The sequence below is a fragment of the Cupressus sempervirens genome, chromosome 4 (assembly GCF_028749045.1).
Source record: "Cupressus sempervirens isolate cs-2001-9-10 chromosome 4, ASM2874904v1, whole genome shotgun sequence".
Lineage (NCBI taxonomy): Eukaryota > Viridiplantae > Streptophyta > Pinopsida > Cupressales > Cupressaceae > Cupressus > Cupressus sempervirens.
Window position 1 is genome coordinate 617,130,392 of NC_143121.1, and position 11,085 is coordinate 617,141,476.

At 37.4% G+C, this 11,085-nt stretch overlaps 1 protein-coding gene across 1 annotated transcript; it reads right to left on the reverse strand.

The window, feature by feature from the left end:
- Window positions 1-2,374: 2,374 nt before the first annotated feature.
- Window positions 2,375-6,340, reverse strand: LOC149562739 (uncharacterized). The gene has a single exon (XM_089826160.1). It carries the CDS (start codon window positions 6,239-6,241, stop codon window positions 3,119-3,121), a length of 3,123 nt encoding a protein of 1,040 aa, XP_089682286.1. The 5' UTR covers window positions 6,242-6,340; the 3' UTR covers window positions 2,375-3,118.
- Between the last annotated feature and the right edge of the window lie 4,745 nt (window positions 6,341-11,085).

Consider the following 11,085-nt stretch of genomic DNA (forward strand, 5'->3'; position numbering starts at 1 on the left):
ACCTGGAGCGTGGGGGTTGATCCGATAGCAAGCAAAATGTTGTCGCTAGTGGCTTCTGTAGAACTGCTTTGTCAGCCAATTGATCGCATGTGCAAACTCTTGAAGATGGGTCAGAAAGTTGACTCCAAGGATATCTTTCACCTTTGAATGGTACATGATTAGTGAACTAGGATTCAATCCATCACAAGAGGTTGCTACGAAGAAAATTGCAAAAGAGAAGTATTTTATTTTATTTTACTAGGTATATTGTATAATTTTGATGTAAGGCATTGGCTATAGAGGCACAAGACAAAATCTCTCTCGTGTGTACATTGATTATTAATAATTACTCTTGGTTGTAGGATGCAACCAGAAGAAATATGTTAAGGATGTTGATTCAGAGGGAGAGGGAGATGTCTTAGCCTCTTAGCTCTAGAGCGAGCTTTCATCTGCTTGTGATGATCAAAATTGTTTATGTTAAAAGGGAGTAATTTTGAATCCCCGCCATTTTTACATATGTTGTTATAATTTTGGTATTGTAGATTTTGAGACTCTTGTTAGAAAAGAGTTTTAGCTATAATTTCCTTTTATTGTAGATTTTGAAACTCTTCTTGGAAAAGAGTTTCAGCTATGGTTTTATGAGTTATTATTCATGTGAAAATAATAACAAGTTAAAAGGGCATCATGAAGATTCATGGTGAGCATCATGTGATGTCATCACGTTGAGAGATTTTGTAATGGGAGTTGGAAGACATGTTGAGAGAGTCCATGACTGTATCAGGTTGAGAGAGTCCGTGATAAAATGCTGGTTGTAAACCTTACTAACTTGTCATGTTGTGAGATTCTAAGACAACATTACGTTGAGTAAGTCCGTGATAAAAAGTGATTGTGGTTTTTTCAGGTTTGTCATGTTGAGAGATTCCATAACATCACGTTGGGTGACTCTGTGATAAAAAGTTGAATATGACTTTCGCAGGTTTTCCATGTTGAGTGATTCCATGATTATTAACAATGAGAGATTCCATGATGATTGTTAAGGATGTTGATTCAAAGGGAGAGGGAGATGTCTTAGCGTCTTAGCTCTAGACCAAGCTTTCATCTGCTTGTGATCATCAAAATTGTTTCTATTAGAAGGGAGTAATTTTGAATGCCCGCCATTTTTACATATGTTGTTAAAAAATCGGTATTGTAGATGTTGAGACTCTTATTGGAAAAGATTCTCAGCTATAATTTCCTTTTATTGTAGATTTTGAAACTCTTCTTGGAAAAGAGTTTCAGATATGGCTTTATAAGTTATTATTGATGTGAAATTAATAACAAGTTGTAAGGGCAACTTGACTTATGGGAGATTCATAGTGAGCATCATGTAGAGAAAGTCCATGATGTCATCACATTGAGAGATTTTGTAATGGGAGTTGGAAGACATGTTGAGAGAGACCATGGCTGTATCACGTTGAGAGAGTCCATGATAAAATGCTGGTTGCAAACCTTACTAACTTGTTAGGTTGAGAGATTCCATGACAACATCATGTTGAGTGAGTCCGTGATGAAAAGTGATTGTGATTTTTGCAAGTTTGTCATGTTGAGAGATTCCATAACATCACATTGAGTGAGTCTGTAATAAAAAGTTGAATATGATTTTCGCAGGTTTTTGATGTTGAGTGATACCATGATTATTACCAATGAGAGATTTCATGATTATTAACAATAAGAGATTCCATGAGAACATCATGATGAAAGCTAGTTGTATTTCTTGCAGGGTTTTCATGTTGAGTGATTCTATGAATTTATACATCTATTTTATCATTGACATTTTGGTTGCAGCCTTGTGTGACTTCTCAACTAAAGGTCTCTCTCTAGCTAAGAGGAAGTGTAGGAGATTGTAGCTGCAATAGAGATCTTTATCTCTAGAAATATGGACGTTATTATCGTTATGGTCACCTTTGGCTGAAGAGGACACCTATAATTAAATTGAAATATTAAACATAAAGATTTGTGTCATTTGACATGTGTTGAGGCATGAAAATAAGAAGAGTTGTATTTGAAAATAAAGAATTATGTTTTGAAAAATTGAAGAGACTTTCAGTTGGAATGTGTAGAGTCACTCCTTTTTAATACATCGCACCAAGCGAAAGGCATTGTACACTTGAACATTTTATGATCAATAAAGTGATATTTTTGGTTGTGTAGCTGGATTTTTCTCTTCATCTTGAAGGGTTTTCCCAGGGTAATTATGAGTGTCTCTTGGTTCTTTTGTGCTCTCCCTTATTGCTGTTTATCTTTATTTTTCTGGACTTAAATTCCAACGCTTGTTACCAAACACAGGTTATGGCAGCAAATTCAAATAAAAAAATTGTTGTATATTTCCTCAATGGTAACAGTTGCATTATTCCAGTTGCATATGAAACTCAAGCTCATTTATTATCCAACAAATTGTCCAAGACAATGATGATTTCTGGCACAATTTCTATTTTGAGAAAGCGGTTTGCCAGTTTTCTTAAAGCACTGTTGTTGCATAGAGAGCTATACCATATCCTTTCCCTTTCCTAATCTATATAGATATTCAGTGTCATAGAGTCATGATCTCTGAATGGAAATCCTTCTCCATCAAACTTCACTAAATTCTATTGCTTCTCAAACATTTCTCAATAACCATAGCTTTTTGTATCCCTTGCTGTGGCATGAATCGTTCCATTTATGATCAAGAGTCCTGGCAGCAAGCTCACATCCCAAGTGCTATAGAGATCAATAATCAGAACCCATTTCTGTGCAGCAAAAAGCAATAACTAATAACATATGTTGAAATGGTAACCAAATAGTGAAGTAGTATATTCCATTAATGTGAGTTCCTGATTTGAACAGTTATTGATAGCAGGCCAGAACCTAAATATCACATACTTCTTGAGGACTAATTTCAGAATATAATGGGCTTGAGTATAGAAGCCCTTTGCCTCCAATTGTTTCATAAGCCACATTGCTTGATGAGATTTCCCCTTCCTTAAAAGCCTCTTCACCAACACATAATAAGTTTGACCCTCTTCAGAGCAGCTTTGAGGTTGTCATCCTTGCAGAGTAAAATAGGATACTGGAAGTATATTCATCACATATGCACCCCATCCTAGTGAGCTCATTAAAAAGTTCAATAGCTGTTCCTGCTCTTCCCTCTGTGTGCATTGCCGCGCATCTCCTCTAAAAATCTAGCAGCCTCCTCCATTCTTCCTTGCTCGCAAAACCCATTGAAAAGTGTATTCAAAGTAACAGTATCTGGGTAAAGCCCACTTCCACACATCTCCTCTACAAGTTTAAGAGCCTCTTCCATTCTTCCTTGCTTGCAAAACCCATTAATTAACGCATTGAAAGTGACAATATCTGGGTAGGGCCCATTTTCACCCATCTCCTCCAGCAGTTTAACAGCTGCATCCATTCTTCCATGCTTGCAGAATCTATCGATTAGTGCGGTGAAAGTCACAATATCTGGATAATGCCCACTTTCACACATCCCCTTCAGAAGTTTAACAGCCTCGTCCATTCTTCCCTGCTTGCAAAACCCATTGATTAGTGTAGAGAGAGTCACAATATCTGGATAATGCCCACATCCATGCATCTCCTCTAAAAGTTTAACAACCTCCTCAATTCTTCCCTGCTTCCCGAGCCCATCAATTAGTGTATTGAAAGTCACAGTATTTGGGTAAGACCCACATCCACGCATTTCCTCCAAAAATTTAAAAGCCTCCTCAATTCTTCCTTGCTTGCAAAATCCACTTATCAGTGTATTGAAAGTCACAGTATCTGGGTAGAGCCCACTTCCACGCCTCTCCTCTAGAAGCTTGGTAGCCTCCTCAAGTCTTCCCTGCTTCCCGAGCCCATCAATTAGTGTGTTGAAAGTCACAGTATCTGGGTAAGACCCACATCCACGCATTTCCTCCAAACATTTAAAAGCCTCCTCAATTCTTCCTTGCTTGCAAAATCCACTTATCAGTGTATTGAAAGTCACAGTATCTGGGTAGAGCCCACTTCCACGCGTCTCCTCTAGAAGCTTGTTAGCCTCCTCAAGTCTTCCCTGCTTCCCGAGCCCATCAATTAGTGTGTTGAAAGTCACAGTATCTGGGTAAGACCCACATCTACGCATTTCCTCCAAACATTTAAAAGCCTCCTCAATTCTTCCTTGCTTGCAAAATCCACTTATCAGTGTACTGAAAGTCACAGTATCTGGGCAGAGGCCGCTTCCACGCCTCTCCTCTAGAAGCTTGTTAGCCTCCTCAATTCTTCCCTGCTTCCTGAGCCCATCAATTAGTGAACTGAAAGCCACAGTATCTGGGTAAGACCCACATTCACGCATTTCCCCCAAATACTTAACAGCCTCCTCAATTCTTCCTTGCTTGCAAAATCCACTTATCAGTGTATTGAAAGTTACAGTATCTGGGTAGAGCCCGCTTCCACGCATCTCCTCTAGAAGCTTGGTAGCCTCCTCAATTCTTCCCTGCTTGCAGAACCCATTGATTAGTGTAGAGAAAGTCACATTATCTGGATAATGCCCGCTTCCAGGCATTTCCTCTAGAAGCTTGGTAGCTTCTTCAATTCTTCCCTGTTTGCAGAACCCATTGATCACTGCAGTGCACGTCACAGTATTTGGATGGAGCCCCCTTCCACGCATCTCCTCCATAAGCTTAATAGCCTCCTCAAATCTTCCTTCCTTGCAAAATCCACATATCAGCGTACTGAAAGTCACAGTATCTGGGTAGAGCCCGCTTCCACGCATCTCCTCTAGAAGCTTGGTAGCCTCCTCAATTCTTCCCTGCTTACCGAGCCCATCAATTAGCGTATTGAAAGTCACAGTATCTGGGTAAGACCCATGTCCACGCATTTCCTCCAAAAATTTAAAAGCCTCCTCAATTCTTCCTTGCTTGCAAAATCCACTTATCAATGTATTGAAAGTCACAGTATCTGGGTAGAGCTCACTTCCACGCGTCTCCTCTAGAAGCTTGTTAGCCTCCTCAATTCTTCCCTGCTTCCCGAGCCCATCAATGAGTGCATTGAAAGCCACAGTATCCGGGTAAGACCCACATCCACGCATTTCCTCCAAATACTTAACAGCCTCCTCAATTCTTCCTTGCTTGCAAAATCCACTTATCAGTGTATTGAAAATCACAGTATTTGGATAGAGCCCACTTCCACGCATCTCCTCTAGAAGCTTGGTAGCCTCCTCAATTCTTCCCTGCTTACAGAACCCATTGATTAGTGTAGAGAAAGTCACACTATCTGGATAATGCCCGCTTCCACGCATTTCCTCTAGAAGCTTGGTAGCCTCTTCAATTCTTCCCTGTTTGCAGAACCCATTTATCACTGCAGTGAACGTCACAGTATTTGGATGGAGCCCCCTTCCACGCATCTCCTCCATAAGCTTAATAGCCTCCTCAAATCTTCCCAGCTTGCAAGCCCCATTTATTAGAATACAAAATGTCACAGTATCAGGCGTGCATCCATTTGAATTCATTTCCTTCAGTAAGTCCAACGCCTCTTCCATCTTACTCTTTCGTATAAACCCAGACATAAGAGTACTATATGTTACTTCATCGGGGACCACAGCAAAGTGGGACGACATATGTTTCAACAAAAACAATGCAGAGGTCATTTCGCCGGCCTTACATCGGGCCTTGATCAACGTGGTGAATATCTTAACATCTGGTTGGATCCCAGCAGACCTCATTCGTGAAAAGAGTGATTCCACCATCGTAAACTTGTTTTCATCAATAAGAAAATTCAGCAAAATGTTGTAGATTTTGATTGTGGGAGGGAGTCGTGCTACCTCCATTTCGTCGAGGACTTCAAGGGCCTGATCGACCATGTGCGCTTTGACGTAGCTCATAGCGATGCTGCAGAAGGCTTTCTCTGTTGGCTCGCTCATTAACCTCAAAACATCCCGCATCTGCTCCAAATGCCCTGCACTGCCCAGGCGATGAATAAGTAATTCACAGACTGAAGGATAGGGAGTGCACCCCTTTTTTATTATAGACCCTTGAAGGATTGCGAAGTCCTTCAAGACGTCCTTTTCCTTTTTCAGAGAATGCAACCGCTTGACTAAGGTATAATTTTTGGGCAGCCGGTGAACTGCACCGCTGTTTGCATCTAGTGACGGGGATGATTGGGGTCTGAATTCACATCTGCAGAAAGATGGGGAAATTTGCAAGGGCTTCAACTGGAAATTTGCAGATGGATGTGGAGCAGTGGAGGAATAAACAAACGGCAGGGCGGCAGAAGCCATCGCGCTTCCTTCAACAGAACACCCACAAGTTTGTATAAGATTTGTTGCCCCGATTTTCTGTAACCGGTATGGTTTTGTAAGATTTGTTGCCCTACCAGTTTTTAATGGTTTCGCTATTCACAAATTTTTTTATAGTATATTATTTTGTAATTTGTATTTTTTTTAAAGAAAATTTGGCATTATTTATTTATTTTTGTTGAAGAAATAATAAGTAAATTTATGTTGTTGATATTTAATAGTTTCAATTGGATAGATCTATTAGACAATTATATATATATATATGAAATTAATATGATAAGATTAAAGAAATATATTTGGAGATTGAACTTTATGATGTAGAAATATATTTCAAACTTGGTGATGACCCTTGAAATTGGGAAACATTGAATTATGGTTATGGTTTGTGACTAATTTTAAAGAGTGGACACAATCTACAGTTCAATTTTTTTTAAATCACATATTATACAAGGCACTTCAATCATTCTATGAGGAAGTAATTGATATCATCGATGTATCAATTTCATTGATCCTCCATAATCAAATAAAAACATCTAGATGGGGCTTACATCTGTCTTAAATGGTTGTGGTTAACATATTCTATTCTAGAGAAAGGAGTCAAGCATTGGCAAATTAAGTTGCATGATGTTTGCATTGATGCCTCTATTTTGTATCATTGGAGGCTTCATACAAGTGTGTGGGGATCATTTTGCACAGACAATTTGTTTGGTTGCTTCATGTACTGATTGGGCATCACCTGCAATTACTAATGTGTGTGAGTTGCACACATCTAACATGTTGGTCTCTAGCCACAAAGGCATTGAACTACACTAGGATCAAATTTTTGTTTTTATGGAAGAAGCCCTAGAGCTAATTGTGGAGATCGATAATGTTGATGACATGAGAAAACATTATTGTTGAACGTTTTGAATTGTTCATTCCATGAGAATTATTAATTATATTGAAAAATGTAACTCAAATTTGATGGTCACCCTACAAACATTATCAAGCTAAAGTCACCAATGGATGCACACAAAAGAGAGAACACAAACCATTGAGAGATTTAATAAAATATGATTACACCATTGTGCAAACCAAGGTCGAGTCAAGGTGTGGATTACTATCTACTTCAAACTTTTCTTCTCACCTATCTACTGATACACAAGACTACTATCTAATTGGTTAATGAGTAAACAATAGATCAATCAAGACAAAAAGGTATCATCACATAACACAATATTTATCTCATAGAGACCTGATTAGGCTAAAAACCACAATGTGTGGGATGATGCTTATGAAGCTTGAACTCTTCTAGAGTGTGCCAAATATAGCAATCATCCTTGTTAAAAGATTGCAAAGACACAGTTAAGTGCCACTTTTCAAGGGATTTGATATAGACTTATCAGAGTCTTCACCTGGTAAAAGTTGGCCTAGTCAAAGGACTTAAATACCAAGTCAACATACAAATACCATGAATGAATCAAATATCATAAATCAAGGGATAAATTCAATGAAAGATATCTACTCCAAGTCAAAAGCTAGATGCCAAAAGTTATACAATAACCCATAGATCACTAATTGTAATCTGTAAAAGTAAATTGCCAACCATAAATGGCAGCCAACCAACATGCAACAACCCACAATAAAAACATCCAATGAGGGAAACATCAACAATACACCAACAAAGATGAATATTAAAAAAATATGAAAGAGACTTAGGCTACATAGTAGGGAGTGTCATTAGATGATCAACTACTTGAGTTTCCCTAGACTGGTCCCTCATTAGACCCTAGGCCCTCAAGCGTCGAGTTACTCTAGTCTGATTTGGACCCTGAACCCTCAACATGATCCATGTGGAACCATAATACCCTCTCATGAAGATGAGGAAAACTAGTCATACCTCTCACTAGGTGTCATCTCATTCCCATCCTTAGCCCATACAAGCACTCAAGGCATGGGCGAGGTAATATCTCTAACTTGTTTTTTTAATGTGTCTCTAAATATTTTAAATTATTGTGTTATCACTTATCACACAACTTACAATGAGTTACCCTAGTAGCCACTTTGGGCCCTGACCCACATTGCAAGCTACTCCCACATAAATGCACCTAGACAACCTTCACAAAGCTCACAAACCATAATTGTGTCCCATACCAAAAAAAAAACATACAATCGAATTCAGTTCCATAACAAACAACCTAAAAATAATAGTTGGTTCTCAAAACCCAAGTCATCATAAATGCTCATCAAACAAATATCAATTTGAATCATAAAATATGCCATGGCATTTAGTCAAATAATCATTAAAAAAAAACTCAAAAGCCATTGGTGCACATCCTAGTTGGTTAGCTAAACACTACACAACTCGCATAGAACCATCACGAAATAAATATCACAAGACCATAAATAAATAATAAAGAAACACATAGTTTTCAGCCATATAGTTTAATTCCATGATTTTCTATAATTAGATTGAGCCATAAGGATGTGTTGAACAATAAGGTAAGAATATACTTGTTTACATAAGTTGTTAACTTAATATACTTTTTTAAATGAATAAGTATTTAAATGTCAAATCTCTTTGTGCATATAAAATCTCATACAATATTATTATGTTATTAATTTGAATAATCTTAAATCATAAATGACTTAATAATTAATAATATTAATGTATATTATAAGATTTAAACATTAATATCAATTTCATTTCTAAAATATTAATTTGACTTCTATTTAAGTCCAATATTAATATTTATTTTTCCTTGTATTCATAATGCAAGCACAAATAACTCAAACTTGAAATTATATTTATAATTAAATTATTTATAATTTCTCTCATAATAATAAATATTCTTAACTAGATGAATATATAATAACTCCACTATAACTCCTCTTTAAAATATAGTTAAAATCATAAATATTTATTTATTAACTTCCCACTTGCATTAATAAATATATAATCACTTATATGCAACTAATAGTTTAACTAGACTTAAGAAAGTGTAATTAGTAAATATTTAATTACACCAACCACCCCCCTTAAGTGCAACTTAAGGGAATGCACTTAAAGTCACAATGCAAGAGGGGTCTGGGCTACTAGTCCATTTTAGGTACCCATGTACAATATGCAATGCAATACATAAAATGCAATCTCACATAATGTGGAGAAAGAGAGAAAACCTCATAGGAAAAACCCTTCTGAAAAAAGAGAGCTAAAAACAAGATGTATGGATGGATGGAGTACTCAAGACCCTCCAAGAATGGCATACATCATGTATATACAAAGAATGATCCCCCCATAGGAAAGAGATAAGGAGACATGATATCACTCGCATAATGAAGAAGCTCCAATGTATATGAAGAGTACCTGCAAACAAAAGATAACCCAATGCTAACAAGACAAGTTGTATGTCTCCCCTTAGGAAGAAATAAATAAATCAAATGATGAAGAAGCCACTCCATGTAAAAAGTGCGGAAGGAGGAAGAAGGTCTCCATGTATGCATCTCTGAAGACTGAATAGTTGTCTCCAAGCTCAAAGATTCCATCACACCATCCAACTGACCTATGAGATATGACAAACCAAGAAAGCGTGAAGATTTGGGAAATCCAATCTCCAAAGAAGGTGAAGGAGTATCTCCAAGAGAAAACCCCTCAAATGTATTAGCCAAATCTGCATTATGAGATTCATCTAAAAGAGCATCCAAGAATTCATCACATATTGCAAGATCTGAAGCAAAAAAGATCATCCTACTGAATAGTGGTGTAATGCCTTGCTTGGAGATCCTTGGAACAAGGATTCAATAAAAGCCAAGATATTTTTTTACAAGTATGAATGCAAATGACAACATCATACAGGGATCACAAATATCACAACGGAAGACTACACCACAATCCCGGCAACCAACGAATCTATGAATGCCACTACCAAATAGACACACGCAAATAGAGGCCAACAACGACCACACACATGATGAGGGCTCAAAGAAATGACCACTCATCAAAAAAACACCGTGTTGGGGTAAAATGCAGAATCCTGAAATTTGGCTAAGTCTGAAATCCTAAAGCCCTGAAATTTACTAGAATCTTTATCTTATCTCGGAGAGGTCTGAAACCTATCTCAAAAGACTTGTTGCATATATTAAAATATATCTTAAGTATAAGGAATTACTTATGTGATATATTTTAAACCCCTAAGAAAGACTGTTTTGAACTGGAAAGGTGTGAAATCCAATAAGGCGTCCAAAACCAACTTTCAAAATTTCCTCGACCAAACCTAACTACTCCCTATTTCTCGCGTGAGAAAGTGCACTTGTCTTGAGTCTCGCATGAGATTTTGCACGTGAGAAAGTACGTTTCTTTGTGCAAAGATGTGCATGACTCTGCACAATGATTCACACCAATTCGCATAAAGTTTTTCTTCCTTGCACGAGGAAGTACATTCTTGCACGAGGAATTGCCTTTCCACGTGAGAAAACACATCCGCATGACAACAAAGAAAAAATAAAAAGCATAAAAATATGAAAACCTCCACACTAGGGAGTACTGAATCCATGTAAATTAAGGAATGAACACTCAAGTGCAAAAACAACAAGAAAGATGAACATTTAGCCATCTAAACCAAAGCAGTAAAGAATTTACTAAGAACAACTTCACAATGAACATAAGCAACATCACAATCTACAAAAATAATATCGCAATGAACAAAACAACTAACTAAGTATGTGGTTCCTCCCAACCATCAATAGCATCATAAGACCATCATGGATCCTAGCCATCCCCATGTGTAACATCCCAAGCCACCAATCAGATTGTTAGTACTATTGTAATAGGGACATCACTACTAAAA